Raw genomic sequence first — 21,205 nt, 5'->3', positions numbered from 1 at the left:
ATTGCAAATTGTCTTTGGCACACATCTTTTTAAAAACATTAAAATTTAAAACCTTCTACATATATCTTATTTCAACCATTGGACTCACGATACTTTCAAAATTAACAATTCATATACGTAAATATGTCCCTTTTATGCCTGTTTATGTACAAGAAATTCATTTAAAATAATACACATTTATTATATTTTGTTCCGTTATGTAATTTTTCATGAAAAATAAAACAAAAATAAATAAAATCCAATATTTTATGTGTATTATTTGAATTTAAGCATACAAAATGTGTTGTTCAATAATACGAATTTTTCGGTATTACGAAAGGGCCTGACACTATATAATTCGTACTAGTGGACGTCCACTGTATGTATGTATGTATGTATGTATGTATGTATGTATGTATGTATGTATGTATGTATGTATGTATGTATGTATGTATGTATGTATGTATGTATGTATGTATGTATGTATGTATGTATGTATGTATGTATGTATGTATGTATGTATGTATGTATGTATGTATGTATGTATGTATGTATGTATGTATGTATGTATGTATATATGTTTGTTTAATAAATACTTACGATATCTTCCATCTTCAATACAAAAAAAATCAGCAAAAATTGTTGTCTATTTGATGACACTACTAAAAAGGTGTCGTATGATTAATATTTATTTAGAACTTAAATTAACATAACTATTATTTAACTATAGAACTATAAACAAAACATAACTATTATTTAAATTTTTTCTCTTTTTAGATAACGACATATTTTAATGAAACATCATGGATAAATCCCTCAGAAACCGATACGATAGTGGGTGAGGATCCCGAAGTGGAGTCACTTTTATCATTAGTTGTTGTTGGTAAAGTAAATGTCGTTGAATGTCTCTATCTCTTCCTTAAATAAAAACTCTCTCAATCGCATAATACAGACACACACACATAGTGAAACTTAATATAACAAGTAACGTAAAAACACACATACTCATATACATACATTCCAAATCCCTCCAAGCATACAAACTAAATCCTAAAACAAGCATGTTCTCTATGCATCATGTTGCATGTTGTATTCGCAGAATAAATTGCAGAAAAAAGAAGTTGTCTTTTTTTAATAACTTTTCTTTACAAAGTGTTTGCATTCAAATGGAAAACTCTATACGTATACATACATATGTGTCTGTGAAAATGTTTTTGCATTTAACATCAATCATGCCATAAATTCAGACAGTCACCCACCCACTCGATTTATTCAATCACACATTCATCACAAACAGTGACTACCTTCGTATTCATTTATCTTAACATGTCTGTCTGTTTGCCTGTCTTTTTGTCTATCTGTCTGTTTTGTTGTCATTGGAAATCATGAATATTCCCTATCTAGTTTTTTGGAATTTTTTAATCATAATATTTTGTTCTCTTTCTTTTTGTAACTTTACTTTCTCCCGTTTTCTTGCTTCTGTTATTTTTTTTTTGTCATTTATTTCGCAGGCATTTTCCTATCTGTACTAATATTCTTGTCAATTGCCGGAAATATACTCGTCTGCCTTGCTATCTATACAGAACGCAGTTTGCGTCGTATTGGGAATTTATTTCTAGCATCATTAGCAATTGCGGATTTATTTGTGGCTTCGCTGGTGATGACATTTGCTGGAGTTAATGATTTGTTGGGTAAGTTTTCATATTTACAATTTTTACTTCTTTTGCTGTAATACATTTCGCTCAAATAAAGGAACAAAGTTTAAAAAAAGCCAACCAAATATTGTGAAGGTTATCAATTTTGGTTTGGTGTTTCTTTATTGTAATGATAGAGACTGGGATGTGTTTGTCAACAAATTGATGTGAGTTTTCCAATCAAATAATTTCGCTGTTGTTGTATGGGTTTTCATTTTGGTACGTGTTAGATTTCATTTTTAGTTAATATTTTTTGAAAAAAGTTTGGAAGAATTTCTAACGTTTTTTAGTGAGATATAAAACATTAAAAATATTTTGGTATATGTGAATATTTTGCAAATAGCTGATATGTTGAAAAAATATAAATTATCAATAAATTTTCTTTTTAAAAATACATTACTAAATGCAAATACCTATTTGAGTTATCTTTACACAGTATATGCAACACTTTTTAGGTCTTAGATTTCTTAATTAAAAATTTTTAATTTAAAGTTTAAATCGAGTTTACGGTTTAACAACCTAAAGACCATAGGTTCGATTAGCGGTATTAATTACTCGGGTTTTTTGTTTTAATCGATTAATTCAACAAATTGTAATCCGAGTTATGTATAATTTATATATATTTATGATATGCTCTTACTAAACTGAAGCCAATAACTGCCGATCGTCAAGAGCCACTGTTGCATGTTATGGATCTTAGTTCCTTTCAATATAGGCTTAGGTTGTTGTTGTAGCAGCGACACGTCCAAAGTCGATGTTGCTGAATTGACAATACTTTGTAGTTGTTCGTTGAATTCCCAGTTGTTCGTTACATGATCTGGCTAGCCGACCTAACCGATCCTTAAAATATTTGCTGGAAAGGTAACGTTCCTATAAAAGTTATTTTTGACAAATTCATCGCTGTAATTGAGGTTTTAGGCTAGTAATGAGTATTATTTGGGGGAGTTAGGTTTAATTATAGATCGATCCTCATAAAATTTTGAAATTTTGATTTCTATAAAATGTATTTATGATGAATTTTATAGCTTTGGTGTAATTTTTGAGAGTAAAGTAATTGAACCGATCCTCATAAAAATTGGCAGGGAGATTTTGGTTCCAGCAATATAGTATGTTTGTACCATTTTATTAAAAAAAAGTGCCAAATTTAATTTTATTACAGTGTTAACATGGATGGACGGACAGATTGATGGACATCGCTAGTTGTGTGTAGAACCAATATTTCTATGCTTTACCAATACACATATACTGAAAAAAGGTCAAATCTTGTTATATTTTTATATCGATTTAGTCATTCCGTTTGTAACATATCAAATTAAATTCTAAGACGATCTAGCTACGTCCGTCCTTCTGTCTGTCCATCTATTTGTCTGTTGAAAGCACGATTGGTAGAATCTCTACCAAAATTTATAAGGATCGGCTCATAATTGACAGTACAGCGATGAATTTCGACATAAACTAGTTTTATGTGAACAAAAATCGTTTTATAACATTTTATTAGGATCGGTCCATAAGTGAACCTACTCCTTATATAAAAGTTCCCTTCAGAAAGTTACGAGTACAGAGATGAAAATCGACATAAAGTTTTATAGGAAAATAATTCTTAATTCCGAATTCAATGAGGATTGATCTAAAACTGACAATAGCCCATATATGTATAAGGTTCCCTTCAGGAAAGGGTTTTACTTATTTAAAAGGAGTATTCCTTATTTAAAATTACGAGAATAGAGATGAAATCTTTCAATTGAATATTACGACAATTATCCATAATTAACCCTACTGCCCATAAATATTTTTATGGTTTAAAAATTGGACAAAATGTTAGGGGAGCATTCCTTTAAAGGTACACGGTTTAATGTTGGATATATAAGAATATAACACTCTTACTTGTTTCATTTTAGCAAAATTATTATAAAAACTATAACAATCCTTTTAAAGTACATAATTAAGTTTAAAAAGTTTTTCATCTAATTAATACTGCTTATATTTATTTATTATTGTGCTTAAAATACATATTTTTAATTATATCAAATAATAAGTTTTTCTTGCCTTTGTGAAATAAGCAAAAATAAAGTAATTGAATTTATATTTTAAATAAATATTACAATTGTCATAGTAAAACTTTATTATTTTGAAAAATTATATTTAAATTAAAATGGCGATGCCAGTCTGTGAGTAAGGGCGGAATCATTCACAGGTTGATACAATAGTATAACATCCATATTGATATTGTTGGCATTAAAAAGTATGGAATGAGAGAGACAGAAACTTATTTAGAAATTCAATTGAAAAAAGAAGCAAAAAAATAAATTGTTAAGATAAATAACTAAAGTTTTCTTTCATACACTTCAAATACAATAGACATCCGTGTTAGTAAGAAAAACCAATACTTTTCTCGCCTTCTTTTTTTCCAATATAATGTAATATTGAAGAGAATTTTCTTTATCCTAAAAAAAAAAGAAAAACCTGTTGATGGAATAAAGTATCAAACACTTACCACACAAGCATTCATTTATTCATTCTCTCACACACTCACCAACACTTGAACATGGAGTCCTGTTATTTTTTAACACATACATACATCTGTATATGTATGATGTATATTTACACTTGTGCACATGTGTATATGTGTATAATGTATATCCGCTACAAAACTTAACGGAAATAAGGTTTATTGACAATAACAAAAAGAAATCGAATAAAGTATAAGCAGACAAAGATGAACAAACTGAGGGGAGAATATCACAAACTTTTTCTTTAAAACTCTCCTGACACAAAATTCAATTTACACCAAATAAATTGTACCTAGACTGCTAAGGCATTATGTTTGAAACGGAAATTATGTATAAGTGCGGGTGTGTGCGTGCGTATGTGTACATACTTTTATGTGTACGTGTGTCTAAGACTATATGTACAATTTCCGTTGATAAGCAATATGTTGGTCTGTAAGCGTCTAAAGTACGTGTGTATATGTATGTAACTTACTATATGATAAATTTTAGTACAAATCTTTCAACACAATTATTATAAATATGTATATTAAGGATAATAAAAAATCAAGGTAAATTTAGTACAGGTAAAAAACCGCATAAATATTACATAGAGATCTCTCACTGCCCATAGCAGACACAGAAGGAAACCTGCCGAGGAAAACAGGAGTAGTTCTTGCACAACAATGATAGATATGGAGGAAACAAATTATTGCCTATTGGTCACTCATTGACCGTGCCGTCCCCAACAATGTCCAGCTTGTGGTCATGGTCCTAACTATATTATTATAGAGTTTTTGCTGTTACAACAACAAACAGATTATACCTATACCAAACAAAATTTTAAGCTGAAACTAATTTTAACATAGTAGTTAAGAAAATTTTCCTCACCAACCCTACATTACAGACCTTATCCTAGCCGACTACTACATATATTTATTTTAACGCTTCGCTGAAATACTTTACTTCAGAACATATCCGAAATTGGATTGATTCGTCCATGGCCTCCAAAATCGATTTTTTGAGTTGTGTCACTTGACATGAAATTCCCCATATGTATATATATGTATATATAATTTAAATATAAATCATATTATAAACGTAAATCTGTATCGGGCCACAATTGGTCATAGCTTTCATAGAAAGTTCACTTCCGAAAATCACTTAAGAAATAAATATATCGAAATAAAATTTAACAGAAATATGTTCTGTGTGTATATAAATCACTATGAAATTTTTTTCCGTATCGGTCCATAGTTGGTCATAGCTGCCCAATAACATCCACTTCCGAAAATCACATATTTCATTGATAAAAAATAAGTTTTTTGTTTATACAAATTACTTCGAACTTATATGGGTGCCGGGCCCACTTCCGAAAGTCTACTAAACGGATATACATGTATTTAATGTATATGTACATTTACCAACAAACTTTTTCCATGAAAAGGAGCGATATTGGCATAGGTGTATTTCTTCGGATTTGATGTAGATACATCCTTCTAAAAATCTAACTTAATCCAACCTAAAGTATATGTAAATCACCTCGCTATATTTTTCCCCGATTGGACATCTCTCCCATACAAGATCCATTTTTAAAAATACTTAATCATTCTGCCAAATTTTTTCCGGACTAATGTATAATTGATCATAGTTCTCATATAAAATCCGCTTTTAAAAGTCACACAATTCATCATATTTTGTTAACAATTTTTTCGGATTAGTTCATAATTGGTCATATCTCCCATAAAAGGTCCATAAATTTGTTATGGACCTGATCAATAAATGATTTCTAAATGATATTACCCACATTACGGAGTTAAAGTTAAGCTTTCACAATTTGAATATTAAATATCTAAAAATATTTAGATAGATTTTTACAAAAGTAGCTTACAGGTGAAGAATATTTAAGATTCGGCATAGGCATAGCACTCTATCTTAATGTTTTTTATAACCGAAATTATTAAAAAATGGTCTTTTATATCCCAAGCGAATTAGCGATATCCAACTGCCAGTTTGGTCAAAGCAAAATAAGTCTCAAGCGGAAACTTATTTTTATACCCTACACCACTATAGTGGGGAGGGTATTATGCGTTTGTGCTGATGTTTGTAACACCCAAAAATATTGGTCCTACACCCACCTTAAAGTATACCAATCGGCTCAGAATCACTTACTGAGTCGATTAAGCTATGTCCGTCTGTCCGTCCGTCCGTCCGTCTGTCTGTGTGTCCATGTAAACCTTGTGCGCACTCTACAGGTCGCAATTTTTGAGATAATTTGATGAAATTTGGAACATGCACTTCTCTTGATCCAAGGACGAACGCTATTGAAAATGGTTGATATCGGTCCATTATTTCACCTAGCCCCCATACAACCGGACCCCCCGAATAGGGCTTTTGACCTCATAATTATGTTAAATGAACTGCTATCTCTACAAAAATTGGAAAAATTTAGTTTTATATATGTCTTAATAATTCTAGTAATTTTCGTAAAGATCGGGCATTATTTGACCCTAGCCCCCATACAAAGTCCCCCTCAGAAAATAACTCGAATGTTCACAATTCACTTATAAATACTAGTATCACGATGAAATTTGGCACAAATGAGTTTTATATAAACATAATTCCCAACAATAAATTTTATAGGGATCGGACCATGTTTTACCCTAGCCCCCATATAAGCGGACCTTCCGCTTTGGGCCTTTTAGCTATAACTTTGTCAAATATACTACTCTCTCCCCAAAAATCGGCACAACTAAGTTTGATAAAATTATTAATAACACTGTCGATTTTATAATGATCGGGCATTATTTGACCCTATCCCCCATACAAAATCCCCTTCAGAAAATTACTTGAATGTCCACAATTCACTTATAAACACTAGTATCACGATGAAATTTGCCACAAATAGATTTTATATAAACATTATATATAAAATTTTATAAGGATCGGACCAATTTTTGCCCTAGCCCCCATACAACCGGACCTACCGATTTGGGCCTTTTAGCTCATAACTACTATAAATATACTACTATCTTCCCAAAAATCGGCACAACTAAGTTTGATATGTAATTATAAATAACACTGTCATTTTTCGCCATGATCGTAAATAAAAAGTAGCCTATTGCCAAACATACAGGAATGTGCTGTGAAAATTTGAAGAAAATCGGTTTAGCCATTTAGTAGTCTATAACGTTCAAACATACAAACATATAAACATACAAACAAACACACATTCATTTTTATATATGTATATAGATAATTCCCAATAATACATTTTATAAGGATCGTCTCAATTTCTGCCTTAGCCTCCATACATCTGGACCTTCCGATTTCGGCCGTTTATCTTTTAACTACGACTAATATACTACAATCTATCCAAAAGTCGGAACAATGTGGTGATGTTTGTAACACTCAAAAATATTTGTCCTTATTAAACTATGTCCGTCTTTGTGACCGTGTAATTTTGAATATAATTTGTTAAAATGGGTCACATACTATTCTCTTGATCCACTGACGATGGCTGTTGAACATGATTGAAATCGGTCTTTTATTTCTCCTAGTCAGCATACAACCGAACATGAACAGACATTATTTGGAACCTAAATAAGATTAACAGAAAAGCTTCATTATTGAAATTAATCACATTTAATATTCGCAATTGGTGTAGGGTATTATATGGTCGGCCACGCCCGACTATAATTTCTTACTTGTTAGTTTTTAAAATTGATTAATTTCTCAAATTCTGTAGAATTCACTCCATAAATGGCCCAAATAACCATAAAAGGCACTCTTGTATAATCATTCTAAAGTTCATATTAATAAAGACATGTTCATATATGATAAAACTATTTACCTTGAATCTAATAAATATGTAAATAGTGGTAATGACTATATAATAAATTTTATGATCACCTTCCGAAATTTAACTTTAAACTTACGACACTTATTTTACTGGTATGTTTATTCGCATTTACTTTATGCTTCTTAATATAGGTATAAACTCATACACCTGCACATATAAGTATGAAAATATGTATATTAGGGTAGTTTTATCAGATTTTCTGAGACGATGTCTGGCTGTCCACAAAAATGTTAATATAATTAATTTGATTTCGTCTAAACCTAAAACGCAGCATTCTTATAAAATATAGTTAAAGACGAAGTTTAAGGAGCTCCATACTTCTAAAAAACACTTCCTTAATATATATATAAAAAACTTTCTTCTTAAACCAACATATTTCATAAGGATCAATAATAAAGTTACGAGTTTTTCTTTTTTACCATAATTTTTTTTTTATGTCATACTTTTATTTTTCTTCATTTCAGCGGATATGCTGGTATGATTGTGTGTACAAAATAAATGAATATGTATGTACGATGACGATGACGACGACGATGAAGTAAAAGAGTTTCTTTATTAGATTTAAAACTGCTTTATCATGACACAGACACACACGTACACATGCATACTTTCATGCTTTTAAACTTGAGCATAAAAATAGTAGCATAATAATTTAAGGCGAAAAATGCATGATGTTGGTTTTCTTTTCATATGTGTTAGTATAATAAATATGTATTGCTATAAATGTCATCAGACAAACTACTAAATTATCATTTAAACTTATATATCACTTAGTGGCATAATCCAATGATGAATGTGATACTTTTATGGGGAGACTGTTTGAGGTTGATAAACTAATGAATAAAGTTAAAGTTATTTGAGTTATATTTGGTTTAATTTAAAAAAATATTGTTTAACAAATCAAAAATACATTTAAAACGTTTCATATAATTTGATTTAATATAAAAAACTAGTGTCTAGTACTATATTCAAAATCACAACTGTCATTTTTCATAGATTTGCTCATATATATATGTATATTGTAGAGCCTTAATACGAATTCATGAATTGATGTAAATTTACTTGTATGAAGCATCCTATGAGAATCTTCATTATATTTATTTACAAATATGAAAATTCTAAGTAGTACATACATAAATCTTTTTTTATATCCACTCTCAAAAACGATGGGGTTATATTGATTTTGACATTCTGTAAGTAACACATTAAAATATTTGTTGTAGACTCTTTAAGTTATATATATTCTTCAGTTCTTGTTAGATTATAAGGGTCCAAATGGGAAGAGTAAGAGTGTTGCAAAACTCCTTAAATTTTGTCAATTATTGTTGTTATCAGGGGGTTTGGCTTCTTTAACGGCATAGTTGCATATATGGTAGATATTATGAGGAACCTGAATACAGTCTGGCTATTCGTTAGGGATGACAAATTTTATCCAGGTTGTGTCAGAATTACTCTAGGCTATGGCTTCTGTATTTATGAGTGTTCCTAACAAGTTAGTATTTACGCTCTACGCTCTAAACTTTACGAAAGATTTCATATTGTTGGGCATTAGATATCCTCTAAGAGTGTGTCATATCTCAAGCGTCACTATTGTCATTCTTTCACAGGACCTCTGCTAAGTGGTAGGTATCATGAGGACACTCTGAATATGTATTGGGTATCATGAGGACTCCGACTACAAGCTGTTTATTCGTTAGGGATTCGTGTGGCATATCTCAAGCGTCACTGTTGTCATTCTTTCACAGGACCTCTGCTAAGTGGTAGGTATCATGAGGACACTCTGAATATGTACTGGGTATCATGAGGACTCCGACTACAAGCTGTTTATTCGTTAGGGATGGCAAGTTCTATACAGATCATGTAGTCATTATGCCGGTTGGTCCATCCCGATTTCAGTTGTGTGAGAATTACTCTAATATGGCTTCTGTAGTAATGTGGTGGGTATCATGAGAACACTCTGAATATGTGATGGGTATCATGAGGACCCAGTCTACAAACTGGGTATTCGTCAGGGGTGGCAAGTTCTATACATTATGCTGGTTAGTCCATCCCGATTTCTGTTGTGTCAGAATTACTATTACATCTCTATTAATGGGTGGCACTAAAAGCATGGTGCACAGTCGGTATTTTCGCTCTACGCTTTAAACTGTACGAAAGATTTCGTATTGTTGGACATTAGTTATCTTCGAATAGTGTGGCATATATCAAGCTTCACTAGGACCATCCTTTCGCAGGACCTCTGATAGTTTAATCCCTGTGAAATCTAAGTGATAATGTTGGTTAATGCTGTGGTGGTGCCGTGCATTTTTTTGGAAACCATGTTAGGTGACAGAACAGCTGAGGGAGGAGAAGAGACTCAAGAGTCTTCGCCACAACTGATAGAAGGGTAAAAAAATTGAATTAAAATTGAATTTTAAGCTTAAAAGTCATTTACATCCCTAGCCACATAATATTATCGCATAAGGGAAATATATTGGCCAACAGAAGGCATTGTGGAACTTTTATGGGACTTTAGTGCAACTATTGAGAACTCTAAGGAAAAGATTAGTTCCTGAGTTAAGTCACCACTAGGATAAACATATCTAGCCGCTAATGCTCGGATATTAGTAGGTTGAAAACCATAGCCAGATATTGCATTCTCTCCAAGGTGTTTTAACATCAGTATGGATATTTCTCCGGGTAAAATTGCCTTATATGGTTTAATTCTGTAGGATATAGGGCTGTGGCGTGTTCGTTATTCTATTATTAAAATGTCAAACTTATTGCTAAAGAAAATTAACAAGAAAAAATCAACAAAAAATATAACTTTATGCAGTTCACGTTTCTAACACACTTTTTTTAATTTTTATTAAAACCCATTTTATATAAATAAAAACATCAACAACGACATTTTTTAAGCAGTTGCCTTATCATAACTTGTTTAAATAACAAAAAAAAAATATTTTAAAACGGAAGTCCTACAGAAATCTACTACACAGGTAAAATAGCTTTATTTTTAAAAGCCTCACAAAAGCAAAATAAGTATTAAGCAAATATTTTAGCGGAAGTGAAAGCGACAATGAAAATACTAAACTTTGTAACCACACCAACCAATCTAAATATGAAAGCAGGAAATCAAGAAGACATTTTTACATTTTATAGTCTTCCTGAGTGGGGTTATGGAAAATACTTACACATACATATATCGACATATTAAATCCCATATGTTTGTGTGACTATAAATGTGTATGTTTATGTGTGCTTTAGGTTAAATTTCTTAAAAGTTTTAACTTTTTTTAGAGTTTAAGTTGATATTGACAAAAGAAATTATATTTTGACAGAGAAGCAATGAAAAATATCACACACAAGGGATAGAGGGGTATTATATATGAAAAAGTTTTTTTTTTTTATGTAATAAATAATATTGTTAAAGTTTTACAAGTCATATAAACTTGGTTGATTGATTTCAATTATAAATGTCAACCATTTTCTATACATTTCCAGTTTTGTCTTATATAAATTTGTAACTTTTTTCCCTTGTTTTGCTTATATCAACAAGAGCACCCGCATTCAATTGTTGTAATATATTTAATTTATATAGTAAATACTTATTTAAATGCTGTATTTATTTTACAGAAACATTAAAAAGTATTTAGCTGTTTATATTTGTTTTGATTGTTTAAAATGTAATAAAACTTTTTAAACTTCTTAAACAATTAAAGGAATATACATACTTAAGTATTTGACATACATACATTAAATACAAAAAAATACAATTTTGAAATAGGTGGATGATTTTCTCCATAAAATGGACTGTTAGAATAAGTTGAACAATGTGTTACAAAATTTTACTATATATTTCCTAATTAATTTAATAAAACATGGTAAAGTAATGTTAGGTTGATGGGAGGATGTATATTACATAAAATCCGAAGAAATACACCTGGGCCACTATCGGGCCTGTTGTGCGCTCCTTTTTATGGAAAAAATGTATGTTGGTAAAAAAAAAAACCTTGTCTTACCTGAAAGTATTATCTTTCAATGTTCAGAAACTCAGTTTCCTGGACGTAATTCCAGTATCACTCCCAAGATATTTGGATCTAACTTAGACGAATGCCTGACAGTGGCAAAGAAAGTGCTCCAGAGTTTCACTGCCCTCTGCGTATGCTCTACATTCGTCTGAATCCGCTCGTCCAATTTTGTATAGCTGTGCCCATAATCCTGTGTGTCCACTCAGAATACGTACCATCAAACTAACCTCAGACCTGCTCATTTTGGGGAGATTTTTACTCTTGCTCTCATTAGGGTACCCCATAGGGTCTTTGTAGTTCTACCCAACGTTTCGTTATTCCAAGAGGAATTACGGGATTTTCTGACCCAGATTTTTAATTTAGCCTTCGTTGCGTCGAATGGATTTGCCTTCGTCAGGTTAACTCCCCCTATTGATAATCAGCTAGTTTATTATTCAAATGTTCATATGGATGTCAGAGTTCTTCTTGCTCCAACAGTTTCATAGATAAACGAATTGTTGTACTTAATTCATATGGGAAGTACCACGATCCTAAAATAAAGTCCATCAATTTATTACCCACAAATGTTCACATCAATTTCAAAGTTGTTCGTGTAAAATTTTAGAATTTTAGCTCTAATAGTTTCTCAGATAAACGATTTTTTTTTATTTTATCATTTTATCTTCAATACTCAGAATAATACTAAAGTAGCTCCGACAAAATTAAAGTCTTTAAGTGTTATATTTTCTCAGATATACTGCTTTAATATTTTTATACCCACCATCAACAAAGATGGGGTGTATATTGTTTATCTCATTCCGTTTGTAACACATCGAAATATAAATCTCAAACCCATAAAAGTATATATATTCTGGGTTCTTATTAGATTCTAAGCCGATCTAGCCATGTTCGTCCGACAGTCCGTCTGTCTGTCTGTTGAAAACACGATGGAATCCAAAAGAGAACAGAGCTGAAATTTTGCACAGATATTTATTTTAATTGACGCAGGTTATTTGGTATTGAAAATGGGCATATTGATCCACGATTTCGCTTAGGCCCCCATATAAGGTCCCCTTCAGCGGTGAAATTAGTCACTTACATGTTTTATAGGAACCTAAATCTCCTTATAATATTTTATAAGGATCGACCTATAATTGACCCTGTTCGCCATATAAGGTTCCCTTCCAAAAATGACTTTAACGCGCATAACTGTCTGAAAGAAGCATCTATAGCGGTGAAATTCAATATAAACATGTTTTATAAGAACATAAATCTCTATGTAAAATTTAATAAGGATCGGCCCATAATTGACTCTACCCGCCATATAAGATCCCCTTCCAAAAATGACTTTAACGCTCATAACTGTCTAAAAGAACTCTAGCGGTGAAATTCGAAATAAACATGTTTTGTAGGATCCTACATTTCTTTGTCAAATTTTATAAGGATCGGTACATAATTGACCCTACCCCCCCTATAAGGTCCCCTTCAGAAAATGACTTTAACACTTAGTACTGCCTTAAAAGTACGAGTACAGCGATGACACTTGACGCAAATATGTTTCCTTCCAGCCAAATCGGTTTATAATTGACCCTAAAAATTTACTAAAAATGAACTTAACGCTAATTACTGGATTAAAAATACGAGTTGAAATTCGACATAAATAAGTTTCTTATAAGACAAAATCTCTCTGCCAAATTTTATGAGGATCGGTCCATAATTGACCCTAAAAAAAGACTTCAACGCTAATTACTGTATTAAAAATACGAGTACAGCGATGAAATTATCTCTCATATTTTATGAGTATCGTTCCATAATTGACCCTACCCCCCATATAAGGCCCCCTTCAGCAAATAATTTTAACGCTCTACTGGCTTAAAAAACCAGTATAGCGATGAAATTCGACATACATAAATAAGTTTCATACAAGACAAAATCTCTCTGCCAAATTGTATGAGGTAAGTCCATAATTGACCAATAAGGCCCTCTTAAAAAAATTACTTAAACGCTAACTGTCTAAAAAATACGAGTAAAGGGAAGAAATCTCTCTACCCAATGTTATAAAGATCGGTCTTAATAATAGCAGTGTAGTGGTGAAGTATATCATAAACAATTTTTATAGCAACAAAAATCTCTCTAAAAGCCCTATTCTGAAAATCACTCTGATGTCTATATTAATTTCGAATAGTAAAATTCAGCATATATCAAATAAATGAGAAGACCTTCCAAAATTTACTTTAATTTGACGGCACAAAACTTGATGTTGGGTATTGAAGATTCGGCATGGCCGAATATAACAATTTTACTTGTTTTATATGGAAGGTCAGTCACTATAGTTGTCCATATAAAATTGAAGGACTCTTGCTATTGCAGTTCCTGAGATATCTGACTTTAATCACTTGTTTTGTATGTGGGCGTGGCACTTCGCCTACTTGAAATAAAAAGCCTATAGTTCCTTCCAGACATACAGGAAGACAATTTCAATAAAAACGTTACGTACATTGCCAGTTATTCCGTGGGCGACCAGTTCGACGATGGTCTTAGGGTTTTATTCCAGACCATTTTTGGCGATGTCATATATTGGTGGTCTACGGTGTATGTGTCTTATATAAGTCCATTTACGTCTAAGTATCTCCGTAGCAACAGGATACATGTTGGATATAGCTAATAACTGTTCGTTTGTCATATACTATTAAAAGAAAGGCGGTTGAAAATGTTTGCCTTATAATTCAGAACTTGGTCCATCTAGCCAATTTTCAATCTAGATTAAGCATTACTTCACACAAAATTTCCTTTCACAAAAAATACATTAGTGAAGTAGTTTTTTATAAGTCAACTTTAAGAACGAGATGAAAGAAATATTTAAGCTTTATAAACCTACTTAAATTCCCGAGCAAGCTGTAAACAAATATTTAGTTTTCAAATATTAATTGAATTAAAGAATATGTTATCTTAAATTTATAGTTTTCAATTCATTAAATGTTATTATTCCCTTTAATTATACACGTACTACTAAACTCATTCCGCTCATCATTCTTACACACATATACAGTACGTATGTTATTCACTTTCTCATATTTATAGGTTATTCTCATAAAATGTAAATTTTTTCAATTAAAAAAACTTAACTTATACAAATTACCATACATGATATTAGTTATGAGAAAAAAAATCGGTCTGCATATAAATTCAAATGTTAACCTAAATGTGCATCCTGTTCGTATTCATTAATTCATCCTCTTCCATTTTGTTATTTTTTTTTTTATTAAATTGCAGTTCATTTGCATTACACACATTTATGTAGTGGTGTGTATGTGTGGTTATACATTTTAATATGCGTATGTATGTAAATGTAATTCTATAAAATGTGCAACATAAGTAATCTAAGTAATAAAACTGGAATATATTTATCCATCCATATATTCGTTCAGGCAAAACAATCAAACATGTATCTACCATAACTATATGTACATACAATAGGTTGTATGGCCTGGCCAGAATCAACCATCATCCATTGGTAAGCAACATTTTATGTCAGTTACCAGCTGTCGTTTACCAACGACATGGCTTGACAACCAATTTGTGGACGAGAGTATTAAACAAAAAAAAAAAACTTGATAAAAACACATGTAGAAAATATAAACATTCCGACGCATGTAGGACAGACAAACCTATGCATACATATGTACATACATATGTATATATGTATGTATATTTGTATTACGAAATAAAAACATATATAAATGTAAAGAAATAAACCTTGCAGTTCGAGGCTTATACTCTAGGAGTAAAAAAATTGGGCCTTAGTAGACAAGCATCACACTTTACTTTAATTTCAAATGATGCACAGTTGACCTTGCGACCGATTACTTCTGGTAGGTAAAATAACTACTTTCTAAAGTACAGTAAAAATAAACACGTTTTAAAGAGTCTACTCTATACATTAATAAGGAACTTAAATTGCTTTCAAAAGAAGTTCTTTTTACCGTAAAAAAAGAAAAACATTGACCCCATGTATATCTGGGATTTTGTATTTCATACATGTAGAGTATATTCCTGTGTGTATATACAAGCCCACAGGAAATAAACTTTGGTTTTGTTAAAAACATTTGTGGGTGTGTGTGTGCTTATAAAATTGTATTTATATCAACCATAAATATCAATATTAAGTATGAAAAATAAAAACAACTTATATACCTCCTATAAGTAAGTAAGTACATACTTATTAGGTATATTTCCATTTACATATACGCACACACACAAACGCACTTGAAATCTACTTACTTCCGTTCGACTTCTGCTTATTCATGTCTATATGAGATGAAAATGAGTAGAAAATGAGCAAATATTTTCACTTATTGTTTTTGTTTTTATATCTGTAAAGGATGTTGTAGTACTACCTTGGTCTACACATTACTTTGTACATATTTATTATTTTTCATTAGTAGCAGATGAAAAATTAAGAGAAATATATAAATACTATAAGTATATTGACATTATTACTTGGTATCTGGTATATCGAGACTTTAAACCATACCAAATCGGCTCAGATTGGTAAGATATCACGCTCAAATTTTTCGAAAACAACTTACCAAAATATATTGAAATTTATAGAAATCGATTCAATGTTTTCCATAGGCAGTGTTGCCAAAACATTATTGGGAAAAAATGCTAGATTTTTCTCAAAAAAATGCTAAAAAGTGCTAAAAATTTTAAAAAAGTGCTAAGGAAAAGTGCTAAGAAAAAGTACTAAGAAAAATAAATAGAAAAAATTGGCTTTATAGTAAAATATGAGACTTGTATTTCTTTAAAATTCATTTTCATACTTAAATATGAATAAAGAAATTGAAAATACATCTTTCCTTAAAAAACATCAAAAATAAAATGTTAAATTCTTTTTTAAAATCGGAAGTAAATTCTTAAAAAAACAAAAAGTCATTAAATTACTATTCAAAAATTAACTTTTAAAATTCATATTTGATCACATAAGTTGTCGAAAATAATTTGATGAATTTAAAAAATCCAGTCATTGTCATCGTCATTATCATCATTATTATTATAATCATAGCATTCACTCAATCCAATTAATTTCAGGTAATTCGTTGGGACATCGTATTGGTAACAACACTTTCCGCTTCCTTTTAATCCGTATCTAAAATGTTATTAAATTATATCATAAAGTTAAGAAACCAAAATTTAACAATAAAGTCTTACCTAATTGCTAAAACAGAATTTACTGTCTGTAGGTGTAATCGGTTTCTTATATTTGTCTTTACGATGTTCATTTGACTGAACACACGTTCAACGTCCGCATTAGACCACGGAAGACAGAGAAGTTTTAAAACAAAATTGGCAATCTCCTCGAATCTCTTGTTCCCTCCGGCATCTCTATATGCTTTTACCTCTGCCCAGAAAGATACTGTGTTATTTTTATTAATCCATTTTATATATTGAATGTTGGAATATTGGTCAATTATTTTTCCAATTTCTTCCTCGCTAATGCAAAATAATTTTAAAATTGGTAAAATTTCGCCCTTTTGGGAACTCAAAACGTTTTGTACCGAAAAAAAATCTATATTTTGTAAAATTTTTATATTGTCTGGTAATCTTAAATAAAGAAGGGGTTAGTTTATGTATTTTTTATGCGTATTTATATGTATGCTTACCTTTGTTTTAATTGGGTAATTAATCCAACAACGAAGTTGATGCAATTATTCCTAATTTCTTGTACTTTATTTTTTCGAATTTTACCTGTGTTTTTTAATTTTTCCAGATGCATTTCGAATTCATAACCAAGACTACAGGTGTACAAAATTTTATCTTCGAAATCGTCGTATAATACATCTATAATTTCGTTATCGAATATTTTTTTTTAAGGAAGTTAATTAATAGAGTTATTCCTTTTAAAAGGCGCGTTGGGTCATTTTCATTGCTTTGAAAGACTTTGTTAACAATTTGTATTTCATGCAAAACTGGTTTCAAAAAAGTAAATATAGATGCATTGTTTCGTCCCTATACATTTCGTATAAGATTTTAGCTTTGTGGCATTTTTCATTGATGTTTGCCATTTCAAAATGTAACTTTAGTTCATCCCATTGGAACAATATTCTTACAACCGCAATTTCTACAGATAGCCATCTTGTGTCTGAAATTCTAGTAATTTTTAACGGCTCCTTAAAATAAAATAGGTTTAAAAATTATTATGCTGAAGTATGTAAATAATGAAAAAACATACTTTTCCATTCAAATTTTCGTATAAAGTTTTATAGGATTGTTGACGATTAGAGCTCTTTGAAAACCAGTTGAATGTTTCATAAACAATAAATTCCAAATTTGTGGGTAAAAAGTCTTTCAAGGACTGGTTTACTGCAAGCTGTAATGAGTGGCATACGCATTTCACAAGAACCAAATCAGGAACATCTTTTTTTAGTGCAACATGGACGCTTTTATTTTTACCAATCATTACATTGGCATTGTCAGTACCAATTCCGACTAATTTATTAATATTTAATTTAAATTTTTGCAGGGTATCTTTTAAAGAAATAACAATGCTTTCGGCAGTTCCATTAGGAATTTCTTCGATATTTAAAAATGTAGAAACAATTACTTTTTTTCTTTGGCTGAAGTAAATTATTGCCAAATCTTGAAAAGAAAATGGAAATATATAGTTTAAAGATCTTTAAGTACTAAAGAAACTTACCAAAAGTTTTTGAGAAAGATACATCTGTTGACTCGTCGATTAAAATACTGTAGTAACTATTGCCGATGTCATTGGTAAGTTCTTCATTAAAATGTGGGCCGAGGACATTTTTTATTATTTTGCTGCATTTTGTACGGTGTAGCTTTATTGATGCGCAGTCAAACTTTGCTTTACAAAGTTCACCTAAGTGGTCTACTGGCTTAATTGAGCTATGAACAGCAATGTACATACATAATGCAGCTTCCTGCTGTTGAAGTTTAAAGCTTACGGGTTTGAATGGAATGGGTTTATTTTTTGTAATATACCCAATAGCACTTTCATGTTTTTTTGTTTCTGCGTGTTTCTCCAAACAACTAAACTTCGCCAAAATATCGCATTTGCAATATATGCAGAAGACTTTACCAGAATCTTCGGACTCTTTTATCCAATCCTTAAATTTTTCGTTACTTAGCCATTCCTTACGGAATTTTTGGACATACATTTTATTCATGTTATCACTTTAAAAAACTTTATTTTATTATTGAATTTTTGTTTGACTTTAGTTTAATTTAAAACAAAAAATTACTTGATTTTTTTTCTTTCTTGTTTGTTTGCATGACGTGTGTGTGTGTGTGTAAGCAATTGTCAGTTATTTAAATTGTTGTCATTGTTGAAAACACTAATAATCCACACTGTTGTATTTTTTAGTACCTACAGTGTTGTTAGTTAGCGATTTTAGTACATAAAATGTTAAACATATTTTTGCGGAAAAATAGTTAAAATTAATTAAAAAATTATTAAAATACGAAATGTTCAAAAAATGCTAGAAAAAAAAGTAAAAATGCTAAAAAAAATGCTAGGTGCTAGATTAATTTTTTTGGTGCTAAATGAGTTTAAAAAGTGCTAGATCTAGCACTAAAAGTGCTAAATTGGCAACACTGCCCATAGGTCCAATTAAAAGTCCTTTCCGAATTTCAGGAATCATAGTATAATTTTTATACCATCTAACATTATCGGTGGTAATAGAGGGTATATACATATAAATTTGTCATTCTGTGTGTAACACCCAGAAATATTAATTTGACACCCAAAATCTGAGTCGATTTTGCTCTGTCTGTTTAAGCGCCTTAAACACGTTTAATTCAAAACTAAGCAAATAAATCGAAAATATTTACTATTGTTCTAAGTAGTTAGCTCTTAAACATCAGTTAGCTGTTAAACATCGATTCACAAAAATTGTGAAAAAATAGTTGTGCCGATTTTTGGAAAGAAAAGGCCCAAATCGGAAGGTCCAGTTTTATGGGGGCTAGGGCGAAAATTGGGCCGATCCTTATAAAATTTATTGTCGATATTTATATTTATATGAAACTTATTAGTGCCAAATTTCATCGTGATACTAGTGTTTATAAGTAAATTGTGGACATTCAAGTCATTTTCTGAAGGGAACTTTGTATGGGGGATAGGGTCAAATAAGGCCCGATCTTGTATAAAACTAAGTTTTTCCAATTTTTGTTGAAAAACTAGAAAATTTAACATAATTATGAGCTCAAAACCCCTATTCGGGGGGTCCGGTTGTATGGGCGCTAGGTGAAATAATGCACCGATTTCAACCATTTTCAAAAGCGTTCGTCCTTTCATCAAATTATCTTACAAATTGCGACCTGTAGCATGCGCACAAGGTTTACATGGACACACAGACAGACGGACGAACGGGCATATCTCAATCGACTCAGGAAGTGAATCTGAGCCGATTGGTATACTTTAAGGTAAGTTTAGAATCAATACTTTTGAGTGTTACAAACATCAGCACAAACGCATATTACTCTCTGCTCACTATAGTGATGTAGGGTATAATAAGGGGATAATATTTGTCATGAATATGTTTAAAGTATATATGTATATAAATCATCAAGAGAAAGTTTATCGGTTCATAATTGCTAATAGATACCTTCCATATAATATCCACTTCTTAAGCTACCCTTAAGATTTCTCATAGCCGAATATAGCTCTCTAACTTGTTCACATGTAAGTTTCTCCGAAATCATACAGCAAAGTACTGTAACAATCGGACCTCATTTATCATACATATGTATCTGACATCTTCCAGAGAATGGTAAATATTTATAATTAACTTTTAAATATGAGTAAATTAATCGACATAGATCAGTTTTATATAAAGATCAATTCCTGAACAAAATTTTCTGAGGTCATAATACAGATTCACTATGATGGTCTGGCCAGATTTCAGCAGCCTTTTTCTCAGATCTTTTGTTTAAAGCACGATAGAGCTCAAATGGATATTTTGGCTTTAAAAGTGATATGATAGCAATATTACACAATTTTGCATAAATAATATTATTATTTATATTCAACTTGTTTTTTATTACCATATGAAATTCTATGACAAGTCTATCTAAAAAATCTATTATTTCATATTAGTTATGTGTTTAAAATTTCTTCCTCAGGAAATAGAGTAAATAATTGCATTTACCATTATTAAACATACTAGTTTGTTCATT

The 21,205-nt window shown here is 30.8% G+C and overlaps 1 protein-coding gene across 1 annotated transcript in view; it reads left to right on the top strand.

Annotated features, from left to right (window-relative positions):
* Positions 1 to 755: 755 nt before the first annotated feature.
* LOC119612207 (dopamine receptor 1) overlaps positions 756 to 21,205 on the top strand; it is a 62,783-nt gene continuing 42,333 nt past the window's right edge. The window contains exons 1-2 of the mRNA XM_037967939.1: positions 756 to 867; positions 1,491 to 1,670. Of these exons, the coding sequence (XP_037823867.1) occupies positions 1,640 to 1,670 (31 nt within the window). The 5' untranslated portion in view covers positions 756 to 867; positions 1,491 to 1,639. The remainder of the gene's footprint in view (positions 868 to 1,490; positions 1,671 to 21,205) is intronic.

This window comes from Lucilia sericata, unplaced genomic scaffold, assembly GCF_015586225.1.
Source record: "Lucilia sericata isolate MDLA Ls3-8-SP2 unplaced genomic scaffold, ASM1558622v1 Contig001625F_arrow, whole genome shotgun sequence".
NCBI classification, from domain to species: Eukaryota; Metazoa; Arthropoda; class Insecta; order Diptera; family Calliphoridae; genus Lucilia; species Lucilia sericata.
The sequence above is the reverse complement of the archived record's forward strand: the minus strand, read 5'-3'. Positions and strand labels throughout refer to the sequence as shown.